General features: G+C 59.9%; 1 protein-coding gene across 8 annotated transcripts in view; it reads left to right on the top strand.

The window, feature by feature from the left end:
- The window catches only part of RBFOX3 (RNA binding fox-1 homolog 3), a 518,131-nt gene that overhangs the window by 485,409 nt on the left and 9,173 nt on the right, over positions 1-23,549 (top strand). For 6 of the 8 annotated variants that reach the window (XM_009191385.4, XM_009191383.4, XM_017951046.3 and 3 more), the window contains 5 exons: positions 6,599-6,853; positions 15,517-15,654; positions 18,199-18,252; positions 19,063-19,155; positions 20,637-20,697. In XM_009191385.4, the coding sequence (XP_009189649.1) occupies positions 6,632-6,853; positions 15,517-15,654; positions 18,199-18,252; positions 19,063-19,155; positions 20,637-20,697 (568 nt within the window). In that variant the 5' untranslated portion in view covers positions 6,599-6,631. The remainder of the gene's footprint in view (positions 1-6,598; positions 6,854-15,516; positions 15,655-18,198; positions 18,253-19,062; positions 19,156-20,636; positions 20,698-23,549) is intronic. The other 2 variants (XM_009191384.3, XM_009191386.3) reach the window with 1 other exon arrangement.

Raw genomic sequence — 23,549 nt, 5'->3', positions numbered from 1 at the left:
GTAGACAAGCAAGAGGAGAGAAGCAGGAGTAGGGGTCATGCTGGTCCCTGGTGGGGGGAGCCATCTCAGGACTTTGGGTTCTACTCTGGAGAGGACAAACTGTAGGAGCCAGGGAGGAAGTAGGAGGACCAGACAGGAGATGATGGTGGCCTGACCAAGGTGGGAGCAGTGGGCGGTTCAAGGCGGCTGGAGGCAGAGCCAGTGGGGTTTGCTACTGGACTGTTTGTGGGGTGTGGACCAAAAGAGACAAGTCAAGGGTGACCCCCAGATTAGGACTATGTGCTGGACTGGGGCAGGTGTTTCCTGAAATGGGGAAGACCTCAGAGATGGGTTTGAGGGGGGTAGTGGGGAGAGGTCAGAGGTCCCTTTGGGGGCACGTCAAACCGCCAAAGTATATCAGATGTCCAAGTGGAGACTGCAAGGGGCAGCTGGGATTCTGGGGAGAAGTCCAGGATGAAGATAAAACTTTGGGATTGTCAACATACAGGTAATTTTTTTAAACTTTTGAGACTAAATCAAAACCTTCAGAAAGTCAGTGTAGACAGGGAAGAAAGAGGTCCAAGTTCTGAGCTTTGGGGCCCATCAGTATCCAGATGTTGGAGAGATACACAGGAACCAGCAATGCAGATGAAGCTTCTGGTAAAATAGAACCAACCGAGAGTGGGGCAGTGCAGCCAAGAGAAGTGTCTCTACACAGAGGAGCCACCAGCTGTGGCTAGTGCTGCTCAGGGCCCAGACCAGACAAGGACTGGACACGTGAGTCACATTGCAGTGGTCACATTGCATTTTCAGTATGGTGGATGTCAAAACCTTGGCAAAGGTGGTTTCAGGGAATGGTGCCTCGGAACGCTGGCTTGGAGTGGGATCAAGAGAGAATGGGAGTGAGGGAATGGGGGCCACAGGTATAGACAGCTCATTTGGGAAGTTTTGCTCTCAGGGAGGTGGTGAGGTTGGTTTGTAGGATGAAAGCCATGGTGTCAAGGAGGGTTTTCTTTCCCTATCACGGGAGAGACTGCAGCCTGTCAGGGTGTCGGCAGGAGGAAAACACTGATGGCTCTGGAGTGCAAGGGGTGAACTGCCAGAGATGTGAGCACATGATGGTGAGATGGATGCTCTCTAGTGTACAGGTGACGTGGTTGGTCATGTCTGGGAGCACAGTGCTCATCCCTGGGGACAGGTGGGAAGGCATGGTGTAGGTTACGAGGCAGGGAGGTGGGCAGGTGAATGTGGTTGTTGTCTCCTGTTTCCTAGAAGACAGGAAGCAGGGTCTCACCAAGAGTGAGGATAAAGGAGAACATTTGGAAGATTGAGGAGGAAGGGTGAAATCAACATTCAGGTTGTGAGAGCTGAATGGCAGTGCCAGGCCCATGGCAGAGGGTGGTCATGGATTCTGAATGAATCATTCAGGGTGATTTTGTGTTTATCTCCATCAGTGTGGGCTGTGGAGTGGAGCAGGAAGAGCTGGGTCTTAGCAGTTTTGCTAGGCACAAGTGATGATAGAAGAGGGGGGCAAGTTTGTAGAGGGAGGGAGGATAACAACTTATCCACGGTCTTTAAACTCATCCATCTATCCATCCACCCATCTATCCATTCATCCATCTGTCCATCCACCCACCCACCCATCCATTCACCCACCCATCAACCCCCCCATCTACCCATCCAACCATCCACCCATCCATTCATCCGTGCATCCGTGCATCCACACACCCACCAATCTTTCATCCACCCTTGTTTCCATCCATTCATCCATCTTTCCATCCACCCTGCCATCCATCAATCCATCCATCCACCCATCCACCCATCCGTTCATCCATCCACCCACCCATCCATCTGCCCTCTCATTCATTCAGCCATCTACCCATTTATCCACCCTTCCATCCATTCATTCACTCATCCATCTACCCACCTTCTGATCCATCCACTTATCTACCCACCCTTTAATCCATCCATCCACCCATCTATCCAACCATCCATTTATCCCTCCATCCACCCACCTGCCCATCCATGCACCCCTCCCATCCATCCATCCATCCATCCATCCATCCATCCGTACATACATACATATATGCATCCACCCGTTCATGTACACTGAGACTCTTCTGAGTACAACAGGGTGCTGTGCTGAGTGCAGGGATATGGGGACAAAGGGTGAGTGAAGTGGTCCCCATTCTCTGAGAATGCACAGTCCCCTGGGGAACCAGATCCTTCCACAAGCTGTTCCAACATGAGGTCATCTGAGATAAGCCCCGTAGCCCAGCAGGAACTCCTCCACTCACACCACCCAACCCCAGGCCCTTTTTGACTCTGACCCCAGCCGACCTGGGAAGAAGAGAAGCAATGGGACAGATCCTGGCTGCACGTCTTCCATGTGCTGGGCATTCACGCGCCCTCTCAGGATGGGCCTGATACACTTTGCTTTTCTGGTCTGGGGCTCTCCACCAGGGCTGCGTGTCAGAGTCTCCTGGGAAACATTGGTTGTAAGTGGCCTCTGTTGTTCAGGAGTGTGGCCCAGGTGTGGACACTTCTCTAGGTGACTGGGATGTGTAGCCAGTTCTGAGAACCGCTTGCAGGACCACAGCCACCCCAGCACAGGTGTGGAGGACACACAGGGCAGGGTGTTGCTGGTCACCCTAAGACCCCCTGAGGGGTCTTAGGCTTTCGTTCCGCATTTCCTCTGCCCAGGCTCCATGGTGACCGTTTGCAGATGGAGAAACCTGTGCAGAGAAGACAGACAGTCACCAGGACCACCTGGTGGCTAAGAGGGGACATTGAAGCCCATCCCCATGCATTGCAGGGTCTAGACCCCGATGCTTGGCTGTGAAACTTCCTCTCCCTTGCAAACCCCCCTGGGCAGGGCTACAATTCCATGTGGAGCTGCAGACGGTGGGTTTGGGATCCCGGCTGCCGGTGCTGCTCTCCGGGGTCCTCCCGTACTAGCCTGGCAATTCACTTTGTCTCTGTACCTCGGTTTTATTAGTTGGGAAAGGGGGAAGTGTCCACTCAATGAGTGAGTGTCTATAAAAGCAGGGAGCACGGTGGGCTCAAATATACTGCTTTTATTCTAGTGTCACAAATGTCCCTAAAATGTCCCCATCTCCTAGGGACCTCTTGCCCACCACAGACGCCCTCAGATCTGGCACCTACTGCCAGAGCCCCCACCTTTATGTTGGCAGGTTCCCCTGTCACTTGTTAGGGCTCTAGGCTCCAGCCCTGCAGAACCTGAAGTGAGAGTGATTGGCAGCTGTCATTCAGCCCCAAGTTGAATGACAGGGATGAGAGCCCTGCAGAGGGTTGGAGGTAGGGTGAGAAGGAAGCAGACAGGACAGGAGCTGCCCTTTTTTTTTTTTTTTTTTTTTTCTTTTTTTGAGACAGGGTCTTGCTCTGTCACCCTGGCTGGACCACAGTGGTGTGATCTTGGTTCACTGCAGCCTCAACCTCCAGGTTCAAGGAATTCTCCTGCCTCAGCCTCCCACATAACTGGGACTACAGGCATGTACCACCATGCCTGGCTAATTTTTTTAAAATTTTTTGTGGAGAGGGTTTCACTGTGTTGCCCAGGGTGGTCTCAAACTCCTGGGCTCAAGCAGTCCTCCCACCTCAGCCTCCCAAAGTGCTGGGATTACAGGCATGAGCCACTGCGCCTGACCAGGAGCCCACTCTTTCTCAGGTCTTAGAGGAGGTGGAGGAGCAGGGGGTGGCTGGGAAGATGGTGCAAGTTGGCGAAGGTTCTAATCAAATATTTATCAGCAAATTCATCTCCCCCATGTCTGCAGGGCCCTCACGCTGCGCCTTCCACTTTCTCTTCACTCTCTTGCTCCTGTTTTCCTGATTTTGCCTCTGGCCATCCCGGGTGCTAGATATTCTCCACCCCTCCTGGGTGCCCCGACTCCCCTTCCCTCTCCTCTCTCATGGATCCACCCCTTCCCACTGGACTCGTCACCGACACGTTTGCTAACAATGGACGATGGGGCCTCGCCAGCTATTTTGGAGCAATGAGCCGGGAACCTCCCGCGAGTGTGTATGCGCGCACACGTGTGTGCTTCCCTCCCGTGGCTCAGGAGCTTGAATGTCGCCCCAGTTTCAGAGTCAGCAGAGAGAGGGAAGGAACCAGCTGGCTTTGCGGAGGGGTGGGGATGGGAGGAGGACAGCATTTCTGCTCCTTAGGTTCCCACTCAGCGAGTCTGTCGCAGGGTGACGAGCACCGAGATGGCCCCCCTGCAGAGCCCAGGGACGGCCGGCCCTGGAGGCTTCAGGGAGCAGGGCACAGCTGGGTTGCCCAGGCTCCACCCTTCCAGCTGGCCACACCCACCCTAGGTTGCTCGGCCCCTGGGCAGAGGGTTTGGGGCCTCTAAATAGAAGGAGGGGTGGCCGGGTCTGAAGCAGAACACCCAGTCTGGGACCATCCCTTGGGGCCACCTCCCTGGTGCAGCCAGGCCCCTTAGAGCCCCCAGTGCTGTAACAATGGTTTGGCATCTGGACCATGGTTTCCTGAAGCTTTCCATTCCCGCTGGACTGCAAGCCCCACCAGCAGGGAGCAGGGGCTGTCGGGGTTGCTGCCAACACAGCCCCTTCCTTGGCATGGGCCTGGCATACCCCAGGTACCCAATCAACAGTTGTTGGGTGGATTTGTAGGAACTGAATGAAGGATGCAGAGGACAGGCCAGGAGTCGGGGAGGCAGAACAGAGGTGGACCTGCCAGGTCCACCCGTGCGGGGAGCATGGGCACATGAGGTCCACCCGTGCAGGGAGCATGGGCACATGAGGGGCTGGCCCCTCCTTAGCCAGGGGAGGCACTGCCCGGAGGCTGAGAACACAGGAGCCAGGCAGAGGGGGATGTGTGGGTGTGGAGGGAAGCGGGAGAAAGACCGCCCTGCGAGGGCAGCCCCCAGCCTCTGCCTACACCTAAGTAGGTGCTCACTAAAGTGTGTGGTGTGAACAAAGTGTGCGTGGCCCCGGGCGATGGGAGTATGGGGTGGAGGCGCAGGTGAAGGAGGTGAGCAGCCACTTCCCTGCTGGGCATTCCTCCTCCCCACAGCAAACCCCACCTTCAGCAAGGACGCAGACTCCTGGCTGTCCCTGCCGGGGCGACTGTGAGTGTCAGACCCGTCCACATCTGAGTAGGGGTCCTAACACACGGGTGGGCTGCTCCAGGCAGAGGCGGCATCTGTCCTTCCAGGCAGCGAGGCCTCCTCACCGCAGACTCCTGGGGGGTGAGTGCCTTGCCCGCTCAGGAGGTCCTGGGCCCCAGGCTGTGTCTGCAGTGGAGGAGGCCGGAGCCCCTTTCCCTCTGCCGCCTCCGCCTGCGTCTTGCTCTCTGGGGCTGTGAAAGACCCCAGCCCTCCTCTTGGGGTCATAAGGTCTTCCCACCAGGGCTGCTTCTCAGGCCCGGAGTCAGTGGTTCTCAGTGCACGCAGATTGCCGGAGGAGGCCTGGGATGTGCCCTGGAATCTGCATTGCCCACCAAAAAGCTCCCAGGTGCTGCTGATGCTGTGGGCCCAGGCCCTCCACTTTGACAGCCACTGCCCTACGTTGCTTCTGAGGTCCTGCCCAAGGGCCTGGGCTTCTAAGAGCCTCTGAGAGTGGCTGCGGGAGCAGTTTTCCCCCCTTGAGATAGCAGGCCTTTGAGGGGGCACAGACAGATCTTCCAGAGCTCCTCAGAGATCCTTGAGACAGAGACTGGAACCCTTCCTGCCCCTCCCCAACACACCTCACTGTCATGGACATCACTGGCAGGGGAAGCAGGAGGCCCTGAGTTCAGCTTCTGCACAGTCACTTCCAGGGATCCAGGTGCGGGCTGGGCAGTGGCCTCTCGCTCCTGCTTTCCAATGACAAAACCAAGGCTTAAAATCATTTGAAGACGAAGTTGCGCCCTTGTTGCCCAGGCTGGAGTGCAGTAATGCGATTTTGGCTCACTGCAACCCCTGCCTCCGCCTCCCGAGTAGCTGGGATTACAGGCACCCACCACCACGTTCAGCTACTTTTTGTATTTTCAGTAGAGACGGGGTTTCACTATGTTGACCAGGCTGGTCTTGAACTCCTGACCTCAGGTGATCCACCTGCCAAGGCTTAAAATTCTTAAGGAGGTGGGAAGCAGGTAGGTTGGCGCTAAGAGGGGAAGAGCAGTAGTCCTCGCGCTGGTGGAACGTTCTGTGTGTTGTGTGAATCCACGTCAGTATCCTGCTGGTGGTGGTTTTACGGATGTTACTGTGAGGACCCTGGGCACAAGCTGTACAGATCACTCTGTTATTTCTTACAGCTGCGTGAGCCTACAGTTATGTTAAAATGGTTAACTTTTTTAAAATCAGGTCGTTTAAAAAAACCCTTCAGTTGTTCTTGTACCCAGGTCTGACAAGGGTGAGTCAATGGGCTGAAACCCAGCGGCATCTGACTGCAGAGCCAGACTCCCCGGCACTCCCAGTGCGGCACCCCCTCCTGCTCTGAGCTGGTGCCCGTGCCGGGGAGCCCCCCATGGAGGGGCCGGGGAAAGGCTGCTGAAAACACTGCTGGAGAAGCCCTGCTCAACCACAAGGCCCCATCCTCAGGGGCTCCGGGAAGGGGACAAGATTCTAACCAGGCCTTGCTCTCTCTCCTTCCACAGAGCGATCAGGACGCCACGGCTCCGCCTGAAGCAATGGCCCAGCCCTACCCCCCTGCCCAGTACCCCCCTCCGCCACAGAACGGCATCCCTGCCGAGTATGCCCCGCCCCCGCCGCACCCCACGCAGGACTACTCCGGCCAGACCCCGGTCCCCTCAGAGCATGGCATGACCCTGTACACACCAGCACAGACCCACCCCGAGCAGCCAGGCTCCGAGGCCAGCACACAGCCCATCGCCGGGACCCAGACAGTGCCGGTAAGGGCCCCCACGACCCCAGGCCCAGCCCTGGAGCTTCAGGGAGGAGCGCCCACCCAGCAGAAGGGTGGCCCAGGAGGGCATGAGGTATACCACATGGGTGGGGGACCTGGGCAGGGCCTCTGTGTGTGGAGGATGAGCCTTTTACGGGGCTCCTGGGCCAGAAGTTACCCCCAGCAAAGGCACTTCCAGCCCCTGCTCAACCCCAGCACCAAGGAGCTTTGTGATGAGCAGGCATTTGGAGGGACGGCCAGGCACTGAGGGGTGGGGTGGCAGCCACCCTCCTCCAGCCGCCTGGGCCTGGCTTCCCTGCTTCGAGCAAACACTCACCCAGCTGGGAGGTGTCCTCACTGCCAGAGACCTGTTAGTAGAAAGTGAAGGAGATGGGCGGAGGGCAGAGGCAGAGCCGCGGAGGCGGCCCAGGGCCCTCTGAGCTGTCTCGGGTTGCAGGCCCTCCTATCATTTCTAATCGCTTGTAATCTACCTGCTTGGCTGGCCTCCAATCAGATAGCTTCAATTATGTGGTTGTAATGCAGCTCCCAGGCAAAAGTGCTGAGCCCTCACTTCTCACATTTCCTGAGAGCAAAGAGAGCCGGCAGGGAGTGGCCAAGCCGCCGGCCTGGAGTGGGCTCTGGGTACAAAGACCAGGCCCTGACTCTACCCACCCTGCAGAGCCCCGGCCAGTCTATTCCTTTTCTCTGGTCCCCTCCACTGAGATCTCCATGTGCCTCCCCTGCCCCTGCTCTGGGGCTCCAGGTTCATCCAACTGTCCCCGCTGGCCCTGTCCCAGCACTGGATGTGCTAGCTGGCGGGGCTGGGCAGGAGGCCAGAGCTCTCTACACTGCCCAGGAGCGGCACCGCCCTGGCGGCTCCCAATAGGGGTCCCTTCCCAACTGCCTCAGCCCTCCCGCAGTCCAGCCTGGCTCCCAACATGCTGTGTGGATGCAGATAGGAGCCTTCCCTTGGTGCGTGCCTGGGCAGGGGCTTCCTCCAGCGTCACCCAGGCCCTCTGTGGAGAGAGCCCACCCAGCCGCCTCCTGGGCTGGACATGACCCTCATCTGGCACCCAGGTGGTGCCCTTCCTCCCTGCTTGGAGCCCCGCCCAGCCGGAATCTGCCCCGAGGCCATCAGCCTTTCCAGTGCCCCCCAGCATCCTGATACCCAGGGTTCCTACAGCCACAGGACACACATGGAAAAGGCCAGGCCCTGGGGTGGTAGAAGTGGGGGCCAAGTCATGCTTCCCCGGCTGCTCTGGTTCTGATTTATCAAACCCACGCCTTGTGTGTACTTAGAAAAGAAAGAGATGATCCCGGGAGCTAAGCCGGGTTCACCGTAAACAAGTCACGCTAGAGCAGGCTGGGTCTCTTTCTGACTGACTCCAGTAGACACAGCTCATCTGCTCAGACCTCTGACAGCCACCTTATAGACAAACGAGGGGGTCTCTCATGGTGAGCCTCAGGGGTTCGTCCCAAAAGAAAACCAGAAGCAGGAGGGTCAGATGCACAGATAACACAGAGTGGGGACGGACCAGGCGCTCTAACTGAACAACAGAACCGAGGCCAGACGCCTTCTGGACACTGGAGCCACCAAACACGGCCTACCCAGGACACACATAAAGTCTTCCTTCACTCGGCAGACATTTGCTGGGTACCTGGTATGTGCCTGGCACTGAACTGGCACTGAGGCTACAAAGAAGAAATGACCCAGCCCTGTCCCCTGGTTCCTGCCACGCAAGGACAGGAAAGTCAGAAACAGAGGCTGGCTTGGGTCTGGCTTGCCCGTGAGGGTCCACGGACCATGGAGAGAAGCCCCGAGTAAGCAGCAGCTGCTGAAAAGGCGAACGCTGCATCCGATGAAGAACTCTCCGACTAGGAGGATGGGAGTCTCACCACCCAGTCAGCAGCCTCCAGAGCCTCCCAGGAAGCGTGTCCAGGCGGGAAGCACCCAGAGCCCAGGGGATGGCAGACAGCCTGGACCTTCCTTTCTTCAGGCTGGGGTCTCTCAGGTCTGGCAGAGGGTTCGTGGTTGTGGTCTGCAGATCTTTCATCCAAGGTCCCAGAGGAGAGAGTCATTCTCCATGACCTGCACCCAGGGCGGGGCTGCCGGCAGAAGTCACGGTGTCGGCGTGGTGCCCCAGGAAGAACAAAGACCTGGGCCGCCCCGGAGGCCGTGCGCTCCCCACCTTGGAGTGTTTGTTCACACGGAGCCTTCCCACCTTGGAAGGCAGCTGGAGAGGGTGTTCCAGATTCCAGGAGCTCCTTCCTCCCAGAGGCTGCCCAGCACTCACAGCTGAAGGCCAAACGCTCCCTGCTGGCTCAGGTGTCCCCGGGCCCTGTCCCTGGTCATCAGCAGGGCCCTTTCAGCTCACTCGAGCCTCCCCTTGATCCTGCCCCAAGCAGCCTGGTATTGGGGTCTAGATCTTCGAAATAGGAAGTGGGGTGAGTTCAGAGCTTTGGTCCAGACCTCCTGGAGCACTCGAGGGCCCATGTGCAACCACCAAGTACCCTGGTCTCTTCCTTCCCCACCATTCCTGAGGTGCCACCCAGGGAACCCCCCCGAGAGCCTGCTGCCCAGGTTGGCACCAGGTCAGGGCTTGCAACCCCCAGACGCTCCCTGGACCCAGACGCCGCCCAGAGGCCACCAGGGCTTCCCGCCCTCTCCCCCAAGGGGACTTCCTTCTGCTGGTGAGCATGGGCTGCCCTGGCAGGTGGCGTGGCCAGGGCCAGTGGAAAGGGGGAGCTCGGAGCACCTGTCCGGCCCCCATATCACCCGCCCCACTGGTAGCTGTGGCAGAGCTGGCCCCTAGACAGCAGGGTGCTGTCCAGGCCCGGGGCCCACACAGGCAGCCTGTTCCGTTCTAGGACCTGGGGCTGATGGCGTCAGTGGGAGAGAACAGTGGCCCCTGCAGCCCATGCCTCTACCTCCCCGTCTCCTCCACCCCAGGACCCCCAAAGACAGGCTGGGCCCCAGCTCCGGAAAGACTTCCCTGGAATTTCTGGAACCACGAGGCCTCTTCCTGCTCCTCCTCCCCTCAGGAGGGTTTCCAGCCGGGAATTGGTGGGAAGTCTGTGTTCAGCCAACTCAGGGCCTTTCCCAACACTGCCACCACCCAGGTGGGATGCACCTCTCAACTCCTAGTCACAGAAGCACAGCTGACCCTGCAGAGAGAAACATGGGGCTCCTGGGGGCCACCGGTCCCTCACCGCCACCGAGACTTCCCACAGAAGGCAGAGCGTGCGCTGATTTGTGTGGTCTTGATGCCCTCGGGTGGGTCCCGACCACCTCCAGTGGCTTTCCGGCTACATCATTCCCCAGGAAGCCTCATCCCCTCTGAGCAGAACACCTCTTTTCACCGTCCAGAGATACGGAGGCTCCTTCCTGGTAGGGCAGGGGCGTCTCTGCTCATCCGTGATGTGAAGAGACATGTGACAAGAACCCACGGGGGGCACGCACACCTGCACATACGCTCCGTTTCTCTCACTCTCACCGCGACGTCAGCTGCCTTCTCTGGACAAATGCAGCACAGGGTACAGAGAGCGATGAGGGGCTGCGGAAGGACCGGGGGACCCCATCTCACTACCCTGAGCCACCGCCAAGGTCTGTGTTCCTCAGCGGGGGTCACCGTCTGGAGCATTTATTCACTCAGGGTCAGGCAGGTGCCAGCACTGTGGGCCCTTGGGGGTCACACACTGTCCTTATGCTCAAGGGACCCTCAGCTTGCTAACAGGCCAGGTGCCTTGGCTCACGCCTGTCACCCCAGCACTTTGGGAGACAGAGACAGGTGGACCACGAGGTCAGGAGTTCCAGACCAGACTGGCCAAAATGGTGGAACCCTGTATCTACAAAAATACAAAAATTAGTCAGACATGGTGGCGGGCGCCTGTAATCCCAGCTGCTCGGGAGGCTGAGGCAGGAGAATCACTTGAACCCAGGAGGTGGAGGTTGCAGTGAGCCGAGATCACGCCACTGCACTCCAGCCTGGGCGACAGAGCAAAACTCTGAGAAAAAAAGAGAGAGAGAGAGAGATTAGCATACGGATAGAAAATGCCAAAGCACGGAGGGTCACTGTGGAGGGCCAGCCAGGCAGAGGGAGACAGGATGAGACTGGTGTTTTCCAGAGCCCACACGGGCTCCTCCACCTGCCAGAGGGGACCCCACGTGGGCGGCAAGGGCCTGATGCCTGAGGGGCCAGCACCTGCCCCACTGCCCACTGGTGATCTGGGCTCTGCACCCCTGGCTTCACTGCAGGCATAGATGCCTACGGCCAGATCGCTGGAGGCCTCTCTGCTGGGTGACCCCAGGATGAACCGCTGTCCTCTCTGCCATCCGTCGGGCCTGAACCTCCTCTCAGAAACTCCTGCACTTGCCCTGATCTTCCATTTGGGCACCTTGTCTATAACTACAGGCCTCATAGTCTGGCCGAGGCTCTCTCTCCTCCGCCAGGAGCTGCAGCCCTCGGTCACTGTGTTCTTGGCTCTCACGGCTTATGGAAAGGGTGAAGGGTAGCCATGGCTGGCCACTGGCCTGAGAGAGGCAGAAGAGAGGCGATGGTCCCCAAAGCAACACCACAGTGAGGCTCAGCTGAGATGCCCCTACCCAGGCTGGGAGGTGGGAGTGGAAGTCGGCTGCCCATGCCACAGTGCAGAGGCCAGCAGGGGGGCTTGGAATCCTGTGTTCTTCAAATGCCACGTGGGAGCCAACAGTCAGTGCCGCCAGGCTCTGAGGCAGACACTCCCAGTGGATAGGGTGAGACCACACACACAGAACTTGTCCTCCAAGGCTGACTGGCTGCCCACTGGGGGCTCACCAAGGCGGGTCCTTGCCTGAGTGCCCAGGAGGTCTTTGGAGGAACCAGGAGAGATGGCACTGTCGAGGAAGGGATTTCCAAAAACCGGTTCATCTTGTGTCGCAGCAGCACAGCTTGGTTCTGTGCCACAACAGCCGCCGGGTCCCACCTGCTGTCTAGGGTCTGCCTAGGTCCACCAGACCCTGCCCAGGGCTCATTCCCTTTGCCTGTCTCTAGGCCAAGCTTGGGGGGCCCAGGCGAAAGTGGGTGCAGGCTCCTCAGAGGATGTGGAGAGTGGGAGATGCTGTGTGGCATCTAGACCCCCCACCCTGAACTTGAATGGGCTGGGGAGGTGTCCATAATGGCCGGGCCAAGACAGAGCTGGGGAAAGACGCAGAAGCAGGACCCGCAGCTCAATCAGGAGGGAAGGGCGGTCCTGTTCTTCCCTCTTTCCCTGCATTTGAGAATGAGAAGCAAAGATGGTTTGTTTGTTTTTTTTTTTCTCTCTCTCTCTCTTTTTAAGTAGGGGAAAGAAAGCCTCTGAAAAAGTTGGAAAGGCAGTGGAGGCTGCTGGACCGCTACAGTCAGCGGTTGGAGGGCCCCCATCCCCCGGCCCAGGGCAGCCCACGTGCAGTCACGCGTAGGGCTTATCTGCACACACGACAGTTTCACAGCCATGGAACCCACTTAGCCTCTGCCCAGGGCTGAGCAGGGATAGAACAGCTTCTTCCTCACCTGTGTCCTGGCCCCACTCATGGCTCCTCCCACTCCCACCCCATCACCCCATTCCTCCTGCCTCATCCTCAGCTGCTTCCCTTTAGGACTTTGGGGTGGATGCCCCAGCTCCCCTGGGTGGGCGCAGGGCCGGTTCCCGCCGTCGTGGCTACCCTGGCGTGCTGACCACCGCCTTCTGCTGCTCAGAGGGCAGAGCTGCGTGCCCCTATCCAGGCTGGATTCCCGAATCTGGGATGACTCAGTCACCTGTACCCAAGAGCAGCAGAGGGCACAGGTGCATCCCTGTCCACTGAGGAGGAAAGACCCACGCCTATCCGGCGGGAGGGTGGGGTTCAGAACCTCCGTAAAGATCGGCGGATGTTGGGACGGTCTCGTCTTGGTTCAGGGGTGAGGTCAGCCCTTCCAGAGGTCTAGCACAGGCTTGCTTTCTGCAAGAAAACTTGGGACCAAGGAAGATGGCAGCAGAACTGGGAAACTGGGCTGCGGGGCATCTCTAGTTCCCTAGGCTTGGATGGAGGAGCCCTGTGCCTACCTCCTTGGAGCCGGAGTCAGCTGCCCTGTGTTGCTGGGGACCTGATAGACCTGATACCAGCCAGACCAGGAGTCTCTGGAGGCCTGTCGTCCACCCTCCTGGCCCTGCCAACTGTGCCCACCACGGATGCCTCCATGCCAAAGCCCAGCCCCCACTGATGGGGTGGCACATGTCAGGGAACCCCAAGGAGCAGCCGCCCAACTTGTCCAAGCCTGGGGGCTCGTGCCCTCCGAGAGCCGTGGCCACTGTCCACCTCTTGGGGTCCTGAGGGAGATGCCTCACGCCTTGGGAACACGCAAACCTCAGGACACATGCCCGTCGGAATTGGGTCAGCACACTACATGGCACGTCTGCTGAGACAGGTCCTGCAGCGCACGTCCAGGTGAGCTCCAGGACGGCAGTTCCCACGCTGTCACCGTCCCACACTGTGGGGTGTGTGCTGCATCCTCACTTCTCAACGCAGGGGACAGAGGTGCATCAGGGACATGGACACATGCTCCAGTCGTCGAGACCCCACTCCCAGCCCGCCCCACTGCCCGCACTAGGGGCTGTTGCCAGGGAAGAAGCTGCGGTACAGCAGAGGCTGTGTCCTCCACCTCCCTGCGCAGCCCAGGAAGTGGTAACTTCCCCTCTTGGCACCTAGGGGCACCTGCTGCCCCGGAGCCTGGTCAGAGGCTTCCTGACCACATGCAGAAATGCAGGGGAGCAGCCTGTCCTTCCAGAAAGGACAACCAGGGCGGCCGTGCAGGGGGTGGCGCCAGCCGGACAGCCACTCAGACAGGAGTCGAGGGACCAAGCCCTGGCCACTTAGCTGTAGTGTGACCTTGGCACAGCTCTGCCTCTCTGGCTCCATTTCCTCTGCCATGGGCCGAGGCCTCTGGCACTGTGACCCCAGGCTCCCCGCTCACCGTCCTGACTCAGCACTCCTTTGGTGGCCCGCGACAGATGCCCTCCGGAAAGTGGCTTCAGCAGCCAGGTGCTTCGCCTGGCTGGAGATGCGTGGGAATGGCTCTCTGGGGCCTCTCGTCTTGGCTTTTCTCTTGGTCCCAGACTGGCTGCCTCTGCTCCGCAGGCCACATGGGAGACCATGCCACCAGCCTTCCATTTGTACTGACTGCAGTGTAGGCCTCTCAGGGACCCCAGTCTCTACTGCCACTCCAGAAACGATCCAGATGGCTGGAGCCAAGACCCTCCTACCTTCGGCTGCCGTCCTGTCCCAGAAGCCAGTTGGCCTCTGAGGAGGGGTTCTCTGTGTGTGGCCTCCAGCTGTCCACCGGGAGTATCAGGAGGCCCAGAGCCAAGGATTCAAATGCAAAGGGTGTATTTGGGAGATGATCTCACAAAACCCGTAAGGGGCAGCGTGGAATTGAGGCGAGAAGGCAAAGGAAGCCAATAAGAGGTGGTACACTGTCAGCCTGCTGTTCCCATGGGCAGCTGAGCTCAAATTGCTGGAGGAAGTGTGGACAGTGAGAGTCCCTCCAAGGCACCCCGTGGGAGCTGGGGTGTGCACCCACCACCTGTGCCTGTCGCTACCGAGGGCCTCTCCTGCACCCTGGTGCTCCTGTGCCACCCACCCATCTTGCCAGTGGGCTGAGTGGGGAAACAGTCTGCAAGGCTGGCACCTGCGGCTTGGCTGCATCCATGGAACTGGACTGTAGCGCCCCTTGGGCCTGGACCCAGGTCGTGATGAGCTAATGGCCACCTCGGAGAGTCACCCGTGCATCCACCCGGCTGATGCTGATGAAGCACCCGCCACATGTCCGGAGTTCCTGCTCTGTGGATACAGCTGAGACTCAGCCAGACTGAAGGCCAGGCTTGCCGTGAGCTCGTGGTCAGTCCACTGGAGAAGACCACGCAGGAAAAGCCTCACAGAGGCCACACTGCGCTGCCTTGGGCGGCACCCCTGCCTTCTCACAGGGAGCTGAGGGCTGGGTGGCTTTTGTTTCCTGAGACCCAAGTCTTTGGGAGCCCATCTGCCCACCAGCGTTTGGGTCCAAATGGGGACTAACTGTAAAGGACTGGACTCAGCCACCTCTGCCTTGGGAGAGGCTTCTGGAGGTGAACCCCAAAGGTTCTGAGTGGCAGCAGCAGGCTGGAATAAGCAGGAGCATGGCGGGGATGGGGGGACACGAAGAGGCAGCACCTTCGGACAGGCGGACCCTCGGGCCGGGCTGACATCTGTCTCCAGCTCACCACTTCATCATCAGGACTTGAAAGCCAGTGGGGTCCTCGGGCTCCCAGAACTGCCTTGAGATGGCAGTGGGGCTAAGAGACCGTGGAGGTTCAGCCTCTGTGGACAGGGCTGGGCTGTACGAGCAGGGAGCAGAGCAGGCCAGGAGGCCTTGCACTGGGATGGCGGGAGGGAGGCGGCCTCACCTGCACAGTTTGGGCAAAGGCCTAGAGGTGGGGCCTCTCCGTGTGAGGTGTCCCTGTGCTGTATCTCATGGAAACCGTCTGCCCAGATTCTGCCACGGATCCCAGCCCAGGGATGGGAGAGGCCCAGAAGGGTGGGGGAGAATCTGGCCTTTAGACCCTGCCCTCCCTTCAGCAGAGGGGACGGGCAACCCCGCACACAGAGGCAGCCTCCGCAGCCCAGTCCTCTCCCTGCAGCAGACAGACGAGGCGGCACAGACGGACAGCCAGCCGCTCCACCCCTCCGACCCGACAGAGAAGCAGCAGCCCAAGCGGCTACACGTCTCCAACATCCCCTTCCGGTTCAGGGACCCCGACTTGCGGCAAATGTTCGGGGTGAGTGTGCGCGGCCCTGCCCATCCTGCCCTCCACACCTGCCCCAGCTCCGGGGTGGCACCCACAGGCCCTGCCTTCCTGCCCACAGCTGCTCCTCCGGGTTCCCTGCCTCCCACTGCACTGGGAGCCTCCAGGGCCCCAGGATTCCCTCCCTCCTGGGCCCAGCCCCGCCCTGACCTGAACCTGCTGGGAGGGTGGCGGGGAAGAGGAAGGCCTCGAGCTGAGGAGTAGGCGGATCTGTTGTAGCTGCCCCTCAAACCCCACTCCTCCTGCTCCCAGCTAGAAATTCACCCATGGTCCCCAGACCACCTGATCTCAGGGGTTTCCTAGAGTGCCTTGGGGCCTCGCAGCCAGTTTAGTTATGACCACCCTATTCCCACATTCTGGCTCCTATCTCCTCACAAGCGGGTACCTGGAGGGGCAGCTCGGCCTCCCACAGAGCAGCAGCCCCAGCCCTGGCCTCTCCTGTGTGCCTTGGGGCCAGGCAGTCAACCTCTCTGGGCCTGTGTCCCCTGGGCCCCCGGGTGGGGAACTTGGAACCGGATGCACGGTCGATGGGAATTGAAGCCCGTCCTGGACTCCGTGGGCCTGTTCCGGGTTTTGTACTGTGGCCTTCAGCCCCGGTGGTGGGGTTACTGAGAATGTGCAGGGCTGCCCCGGGTCCTGGTCACTTGGTTGTTGTTGGACTTGAATGCGCCTAGCAGGTGTTGGTGCCTGCGGGGGCTGGGGCTGCTGAGTGGTGGGGGAGCAGCAGCAGCTGGGCGGCTCAGCCGGGCTCCCAGGCCTGCCCTGGCCACAGAGGACCACGCAGCCCAGCCACGTTTCTTCCCTCCCTCCAAACTCCTCTTCCCCCTGCCTGCCGCGGTGCCCACCCCACCTCTGCTGTGCAGGTAGACAGCCTCTGGCTCCTGAATCCCAGCCTCTCTCCTCCTGCCACCCTGACCCAGCTGGGATTTACCATGCAGACTGGAGGCACCTCTGGCAGCCCCAGGGTGGAGAGGTTCCCCTCCACCTACCCCCTGACGTGACCCCCAGAAGTCCACTCCCTGTCTCAGGATCCCAGCCTGGTTGGATTTGGAGTTTAGACTTATTGGAGGGCTGGCATGACTTAGAATCATCAGATGGCAAGGACTCTGTCCCTTCTTGACCCTGGGTCCTGAGCGAGCGGCCAGAGTTCTCTGGGCCTGGGACTGCCCCTTAATAGCAGCTGACATTTTGGAGCTCTGGCTGGCTGCCCTCAAAGGATGGCATTTTGGAGCTCTGGCTGGATGCCTCCTGCAGGGGACCTGTTTACATACACTCAGTCCTTGCAGGACAGGGGCACCATCCCGTCGGCTCCATGGGTCCCTACAGGACAGGGGCACCATCTGCCATCGACTCCCTAGGTCCCTGCAGGATGGGGACACTGTCCCCCATCAGCTTCCTGGCTCTTTGCAGAACGGGGGGTACTGTCCCCTTCTTTTCAGCACCTGGCAGAGTTGAGATTTCATTGTTGTCTGGCCCCACTGGGGCTTGCTGCACCCCCCGCCTCCAGGACTGTGTGGAGGTGACTAGGAAACCCCCATCAGTTGCCTGCACTGCAGGCTTCAGGATGGGCCCTAGGGACCTCAGAACTGTTGTTTGGGGCCGTTCACATACCAGTGAGAGACCAGGCTGCCCCATGGGGACCGTGGCCAACAGTGGGAGGGAAGAAGGCAACTAGAGCATCATGGCCCAGCTGGCCTGAGCATCCTGCACAGGCCGGGCCTGGGTTCAGGTCACTGTTGCTCAGCACCCCACTCCAGCACAGCCCCACGACAGGCTGTGCAGGGGCCTGGGCAGAAGACCCTCCGCGTCCCTCTTTCCCTCACACCCTCCACCCCATGTTCCCCCTGCCCAGCCTTCTCCACATCTCAGGGACGCCTGAGGGTCCCATTTCCCAACCAGGGGTCCTGACCTCCAGTGGCCTCAATCTCCATTTCCTGACCCCAGTACTTTCTCTTCTCTGTGGCACTTTGTCCCTAATGGGCACTCATGCCCCTCTGCCTCCCCCGTCCCCCATCCTTTGGAGAAGGGTCTCAGAGCAGACCTTTACCCTTTTGTGTGAATTAGGGGTGGTGGTCATGCCTTGGGTACCCTGTCCCCACTGTAACCCTTTCCAAGTGGTCAAGTCCTAGCAGGGTGGGGAGGGGACGCTGGTGATGTGCCCATCCCCATCCCCAGCTGGCAGCTGTAGTGTCCTGGCAGGAAAAGCTCCCCAAGGCAGAAGGGAGACACGGGCCTCCAGGAGAGGCTGGGAGAGCTGTCCCTACCCCCACACCACACCAAGGACCCTCTTGGTGATGCCTTGGGCACCCTATCCCCACCATCGCCCTCTCCAAGTGGCCAAGTCCCAGCCGCTCCATGGCCAGAGGTGGGAGGGGTCCCAGGGCTCCTTTCCCAGTCTGGGAGCCCAGGGCAGAGCACAGGGACCAGCGTCTCAGGAGTGGAGCGGGCGGCCGGGCCGGCGGTCTTAACCCGCACTTTCCTGTCTGCCCCACTCCCTCTTTGTCTCTGTCTCTGCAGCAATTCGGAAAAATTTTAGACGTGGAGATCATTTTTAACGAGCGGGGCTCCAAGGTGGGTGCCGCACGGAGCTGCCGCCTTACAGCGCCGGCTGTAGGTCCCGCCAGGCTAACGTGTGAAATGTGCGTTTCCTTCCTGGAGAGCTTCGCGCCCGAGGACCCCTGAGCGACACGGGTGCTTGTATTCCCCGCTCTTCCACCCCCACCCGCCCCGCCCCCACCCCAGCTGTCTGTGCTGTTGCTGCCGCTGCCGCTTTTTCTTTCTGAGCCACCAGGACCTCTTGCCTGCACCCCAGGGCCCTGGGCCCCTGGGCCCGGGCCCCAGCCCACTGAACGCTCACCCCAGGGGACCACTGGCCTGGAGGCTTGAGGGAGGGGCTGCAGAGAGGGCAGGCTGGGGAGGGCGTCCAGCGGAGACAAGCCCTGCTGCCCTTCCGGGAAGGCACGACCCTCTGCCCTGGGCTCCGAGGGTGGAGGTGGGGGGGCTGCCCCTGCAGGTCCTGTAGCCCAGCCTGGGCCCCCCACCCCAAGGTGGGGTTCAGGGGGCCGGCCTGGCCTGTGGTCAGGTATGACGTCTCTCAGGTGGCTTTGGCCTGTCCCTGTGGAGATGCCAGGTGATCAGCTCAGGCTGGGCTCAGGCTGGGCCAGCAGCTGCCCCCCTGGGGCCCATACCCCTCCTGGCATCCTGCCGGTGGCCCTAGGACAGACCTCTGGGCTGCCTGCGTCTCCACCTCAACTCACCTGACTCAACCCCTTCTCTCTCTCCCCGCCCTCCCCTGCCCCCCCCCCAACTCCTCTTCTTCCTCCTCTTTCTCACCCTGTATCCTCCTCTCCGTGCCTGTCCTTCCCTCTCCTCTGCTCACAGGGTTTTGGGTTTGTAACTTTTGAAACTAGCTCAGATGCTGACCGAGCCCGGGAGAAGCTGAATGGGACGATCGTAGAGGGACGGAAAATTGAGGTGCTCAGATAAGTGTGCTGCGGCAGGGATGCCCTGAGATCGCCCACCTGCCCCCCAGCTCACCCAGCCCCGCCACTGCCGCACCCTTCAGAGAGCCTGGCCAGGGTCCCCTGGGGTGGGAGGAAGGGTTGCACTAAGGCCAGAGTAACTGGCTGCAGGCCAAGCCCTGTCACCTGTCACTCCTTCAGGCTCACCTGAGGTCCCCTCTCCCCTGCCTCTTCCCTGCTTTTCCTAGGAGAGGCCCTGTCCCCAACCGGACAGTGAAAGAGCCCCAGAAATCCTGTATTTGGGGCTTGGCAGCTTCAAGGACCATGGCCAGTACACCCGGGCAAGGAGCCATTAATCCCCAGACCCTGCTCACCATGGAGCAGCGACTGTCCCCAACCTGTCCCCACGCGGCCCAGTCTGGGCCCTGCAGTTTGCTCCCACCTCGGCCCCACTCCTCCCCTTGTTTGGGTAGAAGCAGAGTCAGCAGTGGCAATGGCCAGGGCAGAGGAAGAGACCAGGCCCCAAAGAGGAGCAGGGAGAGGGAGCTCTGGGTCCCTCCCTGACACCCACCCCGCTCTGTCCCCTGCTTCCCAGAGGCCCAGAGTGCCAGTGGGCTGTGTTCCCTTGCTGCGGCCTGGGTATCTGGAGCTGGGTCCCTCAACAGGCAGGGCAGCCAAAGGGTGGCTGGAGGAGGGCTGGGGTGAGCCACCAAGGCAGAGCCCTCAGGCAGGAGGTGAAGGGCGTGAGAGGAGGTTTCCAGACTTCCGCAGGCACTGGCTTGGCCAGGCTGCAGCCCCATGCCCTCAGGGCTCACACTGAGGACACAGGGGAGGCAGAACAGCCCAGACCCCTTCCTGGGGCCCATCACCCCTGCTGTTCTCGACTCTCTTCCACACACGCCTCATCCTCCCCATCCCAGGCTGCCCCTGGACAGCCTCACCCGGGCATATGTGTGGAAAATAGGTGACTTCGTGCCCAGAGCCCCTCCCTGTCAGCCTCATCCTCCAGGGGCACACGGGCCCCATCAGAGAGCTCTGTGCTCTGCAACATTGAGGACTCTGGCCTCGGGGGAGGGGGGCATCATCCAGGAAGGGTATGAGGCCATCTTGGTGCCCATGCCTAGCTAGGCCTTGGCAGCCTCAGGGAGGAGGGGGCGTCCTGGAGTCTAGCCTCTTAGCTGGTTCTGGTTGGAGAACACTTTGTGGAGAGTCTACCAGGGAGCTTCTCCAGCTGTCCTGGGGTGCCTGGGAGTCTGGGGCTGGGTTTATGGGAACAGCCATGTGGAATACAGGCCAGCAGTCCTGGGTCTGGGGTCCTGGGCCAGGCGGGGCTTTAGACCGTGCTGGGAGCAGTGGGGGCCGAGGCTCCCGGAGGGCAGGCAGCACGGTGGAGAGAGGAGGCCGGGGCGGGAGGCGGGGCGGGGAGGAGTGGCTGGTGGGTCTTCCAGGAGGCTAATCGTCCCTCTTCCTCTCTTTCCTTCCCTCTCCGGACAGGTCAATAATGCCACGGCCCGAGTCATGACCAACAAGAAGACGGGGAACCCCTACACCAACGGTAAGGGGCTAGGCACCCCCACCAGGCTGCCGGGGTCACTGGTCGGGCAGAGGCCCTGGGAGAGCTGAGGCTTCTGGATCCTAGGCAGCCCCCATCCCCAGTGTCCCAGCCCTGGGGCTGCTGCTCTGCTCCCGGTCAAAAGCGGGTGGGGCAGAAGAGGCAGGAGGAGAGCTGGGGGCCACCCACCCCACTGATGGCCCCGTACAATCAGCCATCGCTGGAGTCTCGCTTTCCCAAGCGTGCCTGGCCCCCAGAGGCCACGCGTGCAGGCTTCTGATACAGTGGGACAGCAGTGCCTTCCTGGGTTAGGACTGACTTTCCCCCAGGGCCTTGAGTTTGAAGGCTTCTGTGCTGAGACCTGCTGCACCAATTCCCGGTGTGAGCAGGCTTACGGAGAGCAGCAGGGGCACGGGGGGCCTTGGGTGAGCTTCTAGACCTCTCTGAGTTCCAGTCTCTTCATCTGCAAAACAGAAATGGTGACACCATCCCCCAGAGCTGCTGGATGACAAATGACACCTCTAAGCGCCATGAGCAAGGGCCCGGGGGGAGGTGCTCAGATTTCATAGAATGTGATTACAGGAACTGTCTTCCTGGGGCTTTTCAAGCACGGTGGGGGCACTGAGGCCCCAGGCTGAGCCCTGCTGTCCACAACATGGGGAGACTGAGGTATCTTGTGTGTGTGCACCACACTGCAAACAGAGGTGGCCGGTCTTCCTTGGAGATGGATCTGCCAACGCTAAGTGCTGGCTCTGGAGAAGCGGAGGGGACCACTGGTGGCCACTGCGAGTCTTAACTCCATCAGGCGAGGGGCCTGCTTTGGGCGGAGCAGGTGTGTGTTGGGGGCCTCGGCTCATTCCTGCCAGGGAGCAGCTTCCCACTCGAAGCCCTTAAAAGCCTCAGCGCTGCTCCTGGACAGGATGGTCTCCCTGTTGCCATGGACTCTCAGACAGTGTCACCCCCAGCCTCTCATGGCCCCCCATGTGATCGGCCATACGTGGAGTCAGGTGACGACCAGCATGGAAGCCTGGATAGGACTGCCCAATCCGCCACCTCGCTCCCCAGCTCTTCTCCTGGTGTCCGATGCTGGGGTGGCACCGGGACTCTGGCCTGGCCCAAGTTTGACTTGATTCTCGTGGCCTCATATCTTGCTTTTATGAGGACTTACACATCTCCAATTCTTTTTAAAAATTTGGGAGTGCTCCTGCTTTGCAAGCATCCCGAGTGCTTTCTGGATGTGACTCTTCCGTGATCTGGCACTTGGCACAGGAAGTAAAAGCGGGAGACATTTTTACAGGGTCCAGGTGATCAACCAGCAGGGCGTCCAAATCTCTGGAACCAGCTGCCCACTCTGCACCCAAGAGCCACACTCACCGCTGTCTGGGCGGAAACGAGAATTCAGGGGAACACGGAAATCAGAATGGACCCATCCCTGAATGGCCTTGGACTGTGCAGCTCCTGAGGGGTACAGAACACACACCAGTGAAACATCAGGGAATGGAGGGAGGTGGGAACCTTTGCCCACCTTTGCAGCAAGAGCCGTTTCATCTCAATGTCTTCATCAGCCTGGGCACAGAGGACTGCAGTGGGATGGCCCTGGGTTCTCTGCAGGTTGGCACCGAAGCCAACACATGGGCTCTGGGGGCGAATGCCAAGTGACTTGCTTCAACACTACCCAACACTCTGGAAGTCATCAGCTGGGGGTGGAGGTTTCCACTGTAGAAAACCAACCCACCAGGTTTGCCCAGATGTTAACTATTTGTAGTAGAAACAGGCCATCCAGGCAGTTTCAGGCTGCCTCTGCCAGCTGGGGTTCCAGACGGTGAAATGGAGCCAGCAGAGACAGGTGGAGGCTCCCAGAGAGGCAGAATTGACAGGTGAGCGCACCCAGGAAGCCAGAATAACTGGTGGAGGCATCCAGGAAGCCAGAATTAACAGGTGAAGGTGCCCAGGGCCATCTGAAGCACACATACAGCCTCCAAGTCTCACTCGCCCAGTATGGACCAGAAGAGCCACTGGATGGAGCCTGGGGGAGTCTGGGCTTGGGGTCAGGGTCTGCAGGACTGTTCCATCATGGCCCTGCTAGTAAAGAGTCAGCTCTTGAGACTGGAGGGTTTCCCAGGGAAAAAAAAAAATTTATTTCAGCCTGATGCAGTGGCCCACGCCTGTAATCCCAGCACTTTGGGAGGTTAAGGTGGCAGGATCTCTTGAGCCCAGGACTTCATGACCAGCCTGAGCAACACAGGGAGACCCTGTCTCTACAGATAGTTTTTTAAAGTAGCTGAGGGTGTGGTGGCAGGCACCTTTGGCCCAAGCTACTCGAGAGGCTGAAGTACGAGGATCACTTGCGCCCCGGATGTCGAGGCTGTGGTGAGCTGTGACTGTCCACTGCACTCCAGCCTGAGCAACAGAGCAAGACAACCCCCCAAAAAAAAAAAAGTTTCTTCCCTCCTAACCTGGGATTTATCTTTTTGGAAGATTCCAAAGTCCCAGCAATGACGTCTAGACACAAGGTTGTGTGACGGTGGGCCAGGGATGCAGGGTGGGGTGAAGAGTTGGCCAGAGGGAGGAGCAAACCCCGACCCTCCGTCCTCACTGCCTCCGGTCTGCCTGCCCTGCAGTGGGGTTGTTAGAATCTGGGTCGGGCTCACACGTGGCCCGGGCCCGTTGCCACTCTCTCCAGATGTATCTCCCCAGCTGGCCAGTGGGCTCTCATCCCTGCTGTCCCTCCCCGCACATTGCAGAGGGACAAGGAGCCGGGCCCACGGGGCATGCTGTAGAGAGAAGACCTGGGTACACTGAGGAGGGGGGAGGGGCTGGGCCTCATCAAGAAACCGTCCTGCCCACCCTGTCAG

Source organism: Papio anubis, chromosome 17 (assembly GCF_008728515.1).
Source record: "Papio anubis isolate 15944 chromosome 17, Panubis1.0, whole genome shotgun sequence".
NCBI classification, from domain to species: domain Eukaryota; kingdom Metazoa; phylum Chordata; class Mammalia; order Primates; family Cercopithecidae; genus Papio; species Papio anubis.
This window is presented reverse-complemented; position numbering and strand designations above follow the sequence as displayed.